We start from the raw sequence: 10,576 nt of genomic DNA, 5'->3' as shown, positions 1-10,576 counted from the left end.
GACATGCATGTTATAAGGCTTGATCAGACATCCCTTCATTCAAAAGAGTTCAAATCAAAGGAAATGGGTTCTTGAGTTAGTCATATCAGTGAATATTTGATGCACGTGTGATCTGTCAAAGACGTGGCTACTCCAACCACTGACTTTCACAAAGACACTGTCCCCGCTACTAGATCTGGTCTCTAGGCACTGGACTGTGGCTGCCCAGTGCTCATAAACATTTAGGATGGGTGTAATGCAGAGGGTGACCTTCTCTCAAGGATTACCAGTAAAGTATAATTTTGCTTAACTTAGTACCAGTTTTGGGGTGTACTAAAGGGGTAGAAGAGGCAAACCGCCCCTGGAGGGGCTCTCCTGATCAATAACTAAAAGTATAATCAACATATTGCATAATATACTCCTCGTAGTTGGACCTTACTGCAAAGAATGATCTATCTGTTTCAGTCCAAGACTGCCACAAATGAATGTGACCTGTCTTTATGTCTTTGTTTTGCATTTTCAGTGTAACGTCTGCACAACAGACAAAGCTAGAGGAAAATGAAACCTGAGGAAGTTGTGGTCACAAGAACTTTAACGTTCTTACAATAGCGGGAGGATGTACGTTTTCTATCACACAAAACTAAACCGAGCAGCTAAGAAAGAGCATCACTGAGGACCTCGAGTCTTCTTAGTTATTTTACGAGAGAGTGAAAAATACATAAGGTATGACTAACTTAGAACCTCAGTATCCTACTGAGAGACAGTTATGGCTGATTGATTCTACAGTGCAAACAAATGAAATGAAATTTTATAAGCTACACTTACCCTACAGTAAACAGTGACCTTATGAAGGTGGGTGTCTGAGTAGTTGTATGTTTGTTGTTTGTTCAGAAGATTCTTCTCAGGTCAGATCAGTCTATAAAAACTATTTTCCCCATGCAGTGTGACCAGGCAAAAGAAGTTAAAACTCTCCTACAACCACAATAATAATCTGACCGGCACTCTCTCTATAGTTTTTTGATTTTCATTCATGCCAGTCCATGGATGAATAAATGTATATTGAGATAAAAACTTTACAGCGTGTGAGTGAGAAATTAATAAACAAGAGCGCCAACCTAACATCCTGTCATTCAGTGTGCACTGTCAAGACTTAACAAAAGCAATATTCGACCTGTAATAATGTTAAAGGATGAAACTGATGCAAAGATGTATCAGTGGGGATGAGTGAAACGGTAAAAACACCATTGGAAATGTTACTTGTGTCACAATCTGCTCCTCAGTTCCCCTCGGCCCATGCTACCTGAGTTTAGTCTCCTGTTGCCTGTATCTGACTGCTTGCTTGCATCTCTGCCTGTCTACCCACCCACCTGTCTGCCTGTCCACCCGTCTTGCCCGTACACCTGTTCTCTTCCATTAAAAGCAACTTCGTTGTCTCAGCTTGCCTTGTGTGTCTGTGTTTGGGTCCCCCCTGTCCGTGACCTTAGCAGCAACTGTGACATTTCCAACTGTTCCCTTCTTGATCAAAGAATAAGAAAAGCTCAACTGTTGGGACAAAATGGTAAGTTTACTTCGTTAAGCCTAGGGGGAAGCACGGAGGCTCAGTGGTTAGCACCGTCACCTCAGAGATAATCAATATGTGGAGAAATCCAAATCTTGACAGAACTCTCGGGCCTCGACGGTTGTTAAGGCTATGATGGGACAATCGCTGTGTCAGAATGGGTTAAAGTGGGATTTGGTAGCTGGGCGATATTTCAGTGAGCCCAGTCCAGGAACACACATGCAGCACACTCTTATGCGTACCCCAGTCTGCTGATGTCCTAAGAGGTTTAGGAGAGCCAAACAGTTGATGGGGGGGTTTCCGGTTCCTGATGACAGCTGAAAGTATAATCAGCATACTGTACTCCCCAAAACTGCCGGCCTCATTGCCAAGTTTTAGAAAGCAAACAGTTCATTTTCATGAAAAAAATACTGACAGGATGTCACTGGATGTTGACTGATAACGGTGAATACAATTGGCTGCGTAAGCTATTATGCTCAGGAAGGAAGACAGGTCATGTGAATGATACGCAAAAGTACACAAGTGAAAGTAAACAGAAAAGAGACTGAGCCGCTGAGAAAAAGCTTCATAGAGAATCTCTAATCTTCCAAATGGATAACACCAATTTAAGGAGCACATTGCAAAGTAAGTATGATTTTCTTTCTTTCTTTTGTTTAGTTTGGACCAAAAATAATCCCGAGAGACTGCTGCCTCCAATATAATCCAATGTGATGTCATCTATGTTCACTGTTTTTGAGATTATGACAAAGGTACTGATTCCTATTCCTATTCCTATCATTTTAAAGACTGAAGTTTTATTATTTCTGAGAATTGTATTTTCTTTTAAAGTATGAAGCCACCGAGGGGTCCCAGATTATTAAAGTAGTTGTAACCATTGTGTGAATATTAAATATGACTTGATCTTATCAGAAATTGTTTTACTCTATTAATCATCTAACAATATAAATCCTGGATTAAGCTCAAAATAAAATTGAACAGGTATAATCACACAGTTATTATACCACACAGTTACACACAGTTAATTTTTAAACACATATAGTGGCTTTAACCCACTTTGTCTCCTACTATTAACAGTTTTGACAAATATGTTTTGGAGTAAATGTAATTTTGGATTATGTTCACTGGCAAAAGCTATTTTTCATACTGCACGAAACTTATAGGAAGTTTGGCAATGGAGGAAGTGTGGCTTAAAAACTGAGGAAGGAAACATGTCCAGTTTTGGTTCATTAATATTTTTCTCAAATAAATGTATCTATAAACTCCTTATGAATTCAATGTCTCTCCAACTTCTCATCTTTTTTTTTCTCTTTTACTGCAGCATCGAGTAACGCACTGAGAAGAAAGTGGATCTCTGAAGTGAAGAGTGAAATTGAAAAGAGCCCTCTTTCATCATATGTGGTTTTTAGCCTCGTCCTGGCTGGCTTGGAGAAGCTAGTGGAGGTGGAGTTTGCATGTCCTTGCAATCCTAGATGGAATGCACTGTTTGCAGCTATTTTTTTTATTCTTCCTCCAGTTATTGCATGTGTACTGATTTACATCAGCAGAGAGAAGAAAAAAGACACTGTGTTTTTCAGCTTTGTCCAGGCCATGGTGTGGCAAATCCTGATGTTCTTGGATGGCCAATACTTTGCCTGTGCAAAGACAAACTGGTCAGGCAGGTTCGTAATTATTGACAAAGCTGCTCCTCTGAAATGGTGCGAACCAACCAACCGCAACTCATCACAGGACTTAATGATCAAAACCCAGCGATGGTTTTTTGATTCTCAGGTAAGGAACAATCTGATGTCTCTAAAAATAGTCTGTTTGGCATTTGTCTACGAAAAATACCAACTTTCTACAAAATTTGGCTGGTTATAGGTTATAACATTGCTAATCACAAGCTTAGTTACACTTGTTACTGTCTTCCCTTCCTTGGTCTGTGGTTTAGGTTGTTGGAATTGGTCTCGTCTTCGCCGGTCTCACACTATTTGCAGTATATAAAACTATTATTATCTGCAAATGCTGTACAACAGAAGAGCAAGTCCAGGAAGAAAACAGCTCAATTTGTCAACAAGATCAGAATCAAGATTCTTCTGCTATCTGAAACAACAACAAGACAAAGTCTATAGCCATGCTAGCAGCTCTGCAAGGCTGTACTTAGGCTCAGTGATGCTTTGAGCTAAATGCTAAAATCAACGTGCTAACATGGTTGCAATGGCAATGCTAATTTGTGATGATGTTAACATTAGCTAATTATTGGTAAAAACAAAATATGGCTGAGGCTGATGGGATTGTCATTAGTTTTGCAAATTTGTAGGTGTAAACCAAATTCTTAGGCAAACTCAAATTTTGACCTTGTGAGGGTGTTAGGGGATCACCTTAGTGATTATAATTCATCCTAAGGAGAATATGAATGTGTGTACCAAATTTCATGGCAATCGATCCAGTAGTTATTGGGATATCTAGATATTTTGGTCTGGACCAAAGTAAAACTTGACACCTGCACTATGGATCAAATGTGACTGTATAAATACATATGCAATATGTATGTACGTGTTTGTGATTACCTCATTAAACGTTTGCCCTTATTTTAAGGTTATTTTCATAGCCTGCCATAAGCTCAAGAGAGAAAAAATAGTTGAAGTTATTTTCCATTTCAACAATTTAATTTTTTTTTTTTACATGTGTTTGTAAGCTGCTTTTCACAATAAGCTTGGCAAGAATTACCTTCTGAACTAACACAACTGAAATTACTTTAAACTTTCTGTTGTTCATTGGTTAACTGTAACAAAATACATATTCCAAGCTGTCAAAAATAGTAAATAGTTTTTGCTTCAATGTCTTATTGGTTTCTTTGTAGTGGCCTTTTTTTTCATATTATTATGCACATATTTCATATATCATTTGTAAGATCTGGAATAAATCTCACTTCTGTTTCTCAGTCTGCTTGATGGTGATATAGACAGTCACTTTGAAAATACATATTTTTTATTATTTTTTGTCACTCTTCTCAAGTATTTTATATATGATGATCCGAGTTATGGCAATCAATAAAGGGACATGAATCTTTTACCACACATCCTGCAGTAGTGCAAGCTACAAGATGATTTTATGGCTTGCACCACCATAAATCATGAGACTGGTTAAAGTTTGATTTACTCCAAACACTGACTTACAAAGACACTGTCCTCACTACTGGATCTGAGGCCTGTACTACAAAGCAGGTTCTGGTATTAGTGCAGTCTTATGCTGCACACTTAACCTGCTCCAGAGCAGGTTAGCCTAAAAGGATCAGCTCAAAACCTGTCAACAGCCCAACTAATGACCAATCAGATCACTGGCAAACCAGAGTCATTCCTACAAGATCCCGACATAGACAAAAGAGATGACGATAAAGTGACAAATAATAAAGAGCAAGATATATTTTAATAGATCGGTAGAATCATTTTGCTGTGTTACACTCTTATTCTATCACTACAGCTCAGAATAACATGAGGAGACTCTGTGACAGTAATTGGAAATTAAAAACTAAACCCTCTGATGTCTTCTATTGGAAAAATCATCCACACAGTATTCAATATCTCCCACGATTTTAATGAAAATGCCAGTCAGATTGACCTCATCAGACAGGAAACTTGCTTTTCTTCTCCTCTCTCCTCTCGACTTTGGCAGCAGAAACATTACTTTAACTCGTTTTTTGGATCTACATAACATATTCATAATAGTTCGTTCATCATCAGCCAAAAGAGCAAAAATATACACTCAGTAAGAAACTTAATGAACGTTCCTGTACTTATTTACTGTATATCCTTAGCCAGGCTTTATTGATCGGAAAATATTTTTAGTGTTTCTTCTCTATTGTAGTTATGTGATAATATTGTTTACATTTCACCTAATTGAATATCACTTTTGGCTGTCACCATAGCCAAACTTAACTGCAAGTATCACGGTTTCTTATCATATCATAATAAGTACTTTATTCATGGTTCTGACAGTGTTACTTGTAATTAACAACTCTGTCTCTTTCACACGAATGCGCTCGTAGCTAGACAGGAAAACCCAGAGTTAACTTAGCTAGTTGATAACCATCTTAATGATACAGGTTATCCAGTGAAGCCAGACATCAAAAAGATATCCTGGGTATGTTGAACTTGCTTCCCTAAGGCTCTGGTCTCTAGGCGCTGGACTGTGGCTGCGGGGTCTGGGGAAATGAGACAAAACATGGTCAGGGAAAAGTGGACAGGGGCTGAGGGAACTGAGAGGCAGATCATGACAGCCAACCTTCAGTGATTAGCACTTTCACGTGACTGCAAGCAAGTGTGTTGTTCGGCCCTGTCCCATGTCCCACCCAGAGGACATGCATGTTATAAGGCTTGATCAGACAGCCGTCATTCAAATGCAATTGACTCCACTCTGCACCAAAACAGGACAGGGTTTCACTTAGGTGATCTTATCACAAGTAACAAAGGAACCTAAATGCTAGATTTTTTTGCAATTGCAAATGCAATTCTATTGTATTTTAATACCTCCTGACCTGACCTGATCTCCTGACTTCCATCTAGTGCCATCATCTGGTCAAAATTTCAATTTGTCCAATACTTTGGTTTATGACCAAATACCTGCAAAACAAATGACATTTTCATCAGCGTCATTTGCACTTGACACGCAAAGCCAGAATTTCATTCTTCAAAGCATATCATTTATGTTCAACAGTTCAGTGTGTAGAATTTGGGGGCATCCATTGGCAGAAAAATGGAATATAATATTCATAGTTATGTTTTATTACTGTATAGTCTAATGAAACTAAGAACCGTTTTGTTTTCGTTAGCTTAGAATGAGCTTTTCGTATCTACATATGGAGTGGGTCCTCTTCCACGGAGCCATGTTTCTACAGTAGCCCAGAACAGACGAACAAAACACTCTATGACAAATGGCTCCAGAACGGGCCTTTCGCATTTTTATGTTACCTGAAGGCCACCATAGGTTCGCTTACATGTTTGGAAAGGGAGGGCTGAGGGGAAGGGTATTCAGTTGGTTGCAATCTGCAAACTCGCCGCTAGATGCCACTAAATTCTGCACATTGGTCCTTTAACCTTTTTCCTAATAAAAATCTTCTCTTCACCACAAAGTTACAGTTTGATAGCAAGTAAAATGCAATAATTAATATAACTTATCAAAGTTGTCAGCAGTGTTGTAAACAAACCAGGACATCTTTTTATATGTGTTAAATTAATTAATTACATCTTGTTAAATTAAACATGATGATGTGCTACTTTACATGTTATGATGTGCTCTCCTGCCTTGTCCTGTGATTTCATGGGCTTATCTCTGTGCAGCATTGAGAGCATCTGCATGTTTTTCTGATAAGAGGAATTATAAAGAACTTTCATCAATATCTGCAAAGATGTGTCTGTTGAACACAGCTCTTCCCTTTGCTCTGATTTTTGAGCGGTTCTCAGGCTGAAAAAAGAATAAAGGAGCGAAAAGTGTTGAAACTCGTGGTTTTTTGTTGCTTTTTTGAAGCCAGCTCAGCTTCATTCATTCATTTCATTGCATCTGTCTTACAAATGGTGTAAAATGGCTTGTGATTGATCTTACCTTATAACAGAGAAAGGGTACCAGACCTGAATGCCCCATTTTTTATTGTACATCTTCAGTGAAAAATGCACAGAACATTCAAAGCTGAAGCTGGGGTGGTTGCAGTATGTGATCACAAGAATTTGACACATGAGACACTGATAAATAATTATTGTGTATGGTAATCAATACGGGATATCCATAAAAGAAAAAGCACTGGATAATGTACCATACCCCAAATGGATAGCTCTAAACACAAGAAACCCTCATTTAGACCAGACATCTATAACCATGCAGATGTTTATTAATGTTACTTGTCAATAACCAGTATTAAACTGTTTTGTTTGTTGATCTAAATAGAGAAAATCCTTTTTGTTGAGACTGGATGACATCAATTAAACGATACAACAACTGGAGAAAGGACTGGAGTTTTACACTGGAAAAAGAAAGGACACTAAATGACCACCTGAAAAACCACACTACAGTAGAAAGAGTTGGGAAGGGGAAAACATCTTAAAACGCAGAGCAGTTCAAAGAGGTTCACTTGAAGGAACCAGTCTTCTAGAGGAATATTTTTCTGTTTCAACCTCACATTTGGAACAACCTACTTTTACATTTACTCTTAATGCAAGAATACAAACTGGAATACTGTTATGGTTGATTTATTCCAGGTCGTGTAAAATCTACAGGGTTGTATTGTGAGTATGGCACATTTCATCTTCAGACCAAATCTTTGAATTGTTAAGACATTGAATGATAAGATTTTAAAGCCATTTTACATCAAATTTATTTTATTAACATTAATTTAAGTTTTGAATTTGTTCTTATCCATTTGATAAGTGCGTGAAAGGTTTTCAGTATTATTATTATTAGGTCATTATTATATTTGGAAAAATATTCTTTTCAGTGTTTAATAAACGTTCAATACAATGCCATTGACATTTTTAAATTCGTTGTCATTTAACAAATGCATGGACATGTTCTCATTTTAAAATAATACAAATTTTTGCATTTAGAAATTTCAATAATCATCATATTTACATTTTAAAATTAAGTAAATGTCATTATGAGCTGTATTCTTGGTAAAAAGGATATTCTGTTGCCACCCACTGCAAACCATGTGTTATTCTTTTCTATTTCAACTACCTGAAAGACAAAAAGAATCTAATTGTTGTTTTGCTACTATATGTAGTCCGATTTAAACGCAGCAAAGTGGAGGCCAAGAACTTCTCAATCAGTTCCACTCAAATGTATCTTGAAAAGTACAGCCATGACATCAAAGCTCAGTTTTGCTTTGTGGGAATAGCGAAAATTGTTTTGTTTGTTTGTTATATTAATTAAGCTTCACAATAGTGCAGAATCTCTCCCTACACTTTATCTTTCTTCCTCAGTCACTTCTCAGGGTGGAAGTATGGGTAAGTGCACATGTCCAAGGTGAACCTGGGAACCAAGACATGTAAAGACATTCTTAAATCATTCCTAAAAGTGCACCGTTTCTATACATTTCCATCTGCAGTTTTCATTTTGTATAGATTATCACCATCATTATGGGAGCAAAGGAAGAGCTGATTACCAAGACTCAAGAATTACTTTGGACTGTTATGTATCTCTGACCTTAGTGTTATGAGTGTTTACTCACTCAACCTGAGGCATAGTTTATTATATCCTCAACTACATGCATAGGGTATGTGTCACGGCTTCCGCTGCTATTGCAACTGGAACTGGCCAGCTGGGTGTCATCAGCTGACAACAACTGTGTCAGATATATACAACATATGATTATAGATACAACATAAGATCAACTGCACCACATGGACAGACACAACACATTCACAGAGGGAGACAGACAGGGGGAGCACAGAGAGGCACAGGGGGAAAGGGACATACAAGAAACACAGGGAATAAACTGGAGGCATGGCCAAGACCGTGACATTTTAATCTTTGTTTTTCGTTTTATGCAAAATTTAAAATGGCAGCGAAAAAAACCAAAACTTGTTTTCCAAAGTGAAGAGTCTATTTGACAGGAGCCCTCTCGATGCCCACCTTCATCGGTGGGCATCGATTCACGTCTTCCATGTGTTCCACGTCTTCCAAGCTTTCCATGTGCAAGAAGTGTTTGAAGTGTTTAGGGGCTGCACTTTTCAGTTTTGTTCCTGCCATAGTGTGGCTAATCCTGGTGTTCTTGGATAGCCAATACTATGTCTGTGCAAAGACAGACTGATCAGGCATGTTTGTAGTGGCTGACAATGGTTCTCATCAGAAATGGTGTGAACCGACCAACCACAACTCATCACAGGAGTTGATGATCCAGCAACGGTTTTCTGTGTCTCAGGTAACGGGTGACATGGAATGTCCAAAGGATTCCTGTGCATGATGACCCTGACTATGTCAATGCCAAATTTCATGTGATTTTACTGCATGTTTTTTGAGAAAAGGTAAGGGTGCTGTTTAGATGAATTGAACATTTTGAAAAAAATTCCATCATAATACTACTCAGCATGTCTTCCCTCTCCAAATGAAGTCATATTGTGTTTTCCAGTACCATTTTTGTTTAATATACGCTTGAAATCACCTTTTAACTTTAATATTACCTACTTAATTTTTGATAGAGTGAGACAGAGATATACTAACAGAGAAGAGAGAGTAAACAAAAACAAAGACAAAAACAAAGCATTTTTATAAAGTGAACTTAAAATGAGGCAGTGCCCTGCTATACATTTGAAATTGTCAGTTGTATGTGTAATTTTAGGCCTTTTTTTAACGATAGAGTTTTGTGGTTTTCTAGGACACCAGCTTATGCCATCTAGGTAAGAGCTGATTTTTCCTTTAAATTTCTCACAAGCTGTACAGTAAAATCACATGTAATTTGACATGGACACTGCCCTTTAGCTGTTTGCTTCCCTCCTACTCTCTGTGCTCACATATGCAGAAACTTAATATAGCTGAATTCCTAATAAAGCTGTTTTACTCTGCATGTTTTTCTGTTTCTGTTGTCAGACAAGGGAACAAGTATGAAATAGTGACTGAAACGCAGCCCATTAAGACTACACGTTAACCAGCAGTCACTTCCAGCCATTTCTGCTCTACTAAAATCCTGATTTTATAACCGCAACGTCGTCTGACGAAATCACCATACACAGAAGTTAAAGACAAAGGCTGTGCTGTGGTTGCGGCTACATTTACATGTAAAATGTTCATTCTGAGAGAAAGTTAAAAGCTCATTCGCGTCTGTCTCAGCTGCCATGCGGTCAGTTGAATGACACCATAGAGAGGTGTACCTGCGGAGGGACAGCCTGACCTTGCGCTCGCGGGGCAGTGGTGCAGACTCTCTTCCATGGAAATTGGCTAAGGTTTTCACCAAAAAGTTGCTAGATTTTGCTATAGGTGCTTTTGTGAAGAAAACTCACTAAAAGGTTGTGAAAAATCAGTAAATCTAGCGACAAGAGCTCTAAATTGTCAACACGGCCTATAAACAACCCCCTG

The 10,576-nt window shown here is 38.1% G+C and overlaps 1 protein-coding gene across 1 annotated transcript; it reads left to right on the top strand.

The window, feature by feature from the left end:
* The first annotated feature begins 2,054 nt into the window (after positions 1 to 2,054).
* On the top strand, positions 2,055 to 4,648 carry LOC120793729. Its single transcript, XM_040134050.1, has 3 exons — positions 2,055 to 2,161; positions 2,856 to 3,304; positions 3,465 to 4,648. The coding sequence occupies exons 1-3, from the start codon at positions 2,128 to 2,130 to the stop codon at positions 3,618 to 3,620; spliced, it is 639 nt and encodes a 212-aa protein (XP_039989984.1). The 5' UTR covers positions 2,055 to 2,127; the 3' UTR covers positions 3,621 to 4,648.
* Positions 4,649 to 10,576: the final 5,928 nt, after the last annotated feature.

Source organism: Xiphias gladius, chromosome 8 (assembly GCF_016859285.1).
Source record: "Xiphias gladius isolate SHS-SW01 ecotype Sanya breed wild chromosome 8, ASM1685928v1, whole genome shotgun sequence".
Lineage (NCBI taxonomy): Eukaryota > Metazoa > Chordata > Actinopteri > Istiophoriformes > Xiphiidae > Xiphias > Xiphias gladius.
Note: the sequence above shows the minus strand (reverse complement) of the source record. Positions and strands in the feature narration are given on the sequence as shown.

Bases quoted from the DNA above. Each gene is read 5' to 3' on its own strand.
- LOC120793729 (XM_040134050.1), top strand. From the start codon at position 2,128: ATGGATAACACCAATTTAAGGAGCACATTGCAAA. The intron at 2,162-2,855 runs GTAAGTATGATT...CTTTTACTGCAG, and splicing joins TTTAAGGAGCACATTGCAAA to CATCGAGTAACGCACTGAGA. The intron at 3,305-3,464 runs GTAAGGAACAAT...TCTGTGGTTTAG, and splicing joins GATGGTTTTTTGATTCTCAG to GTTGTTGGAATTGGTCTCGT.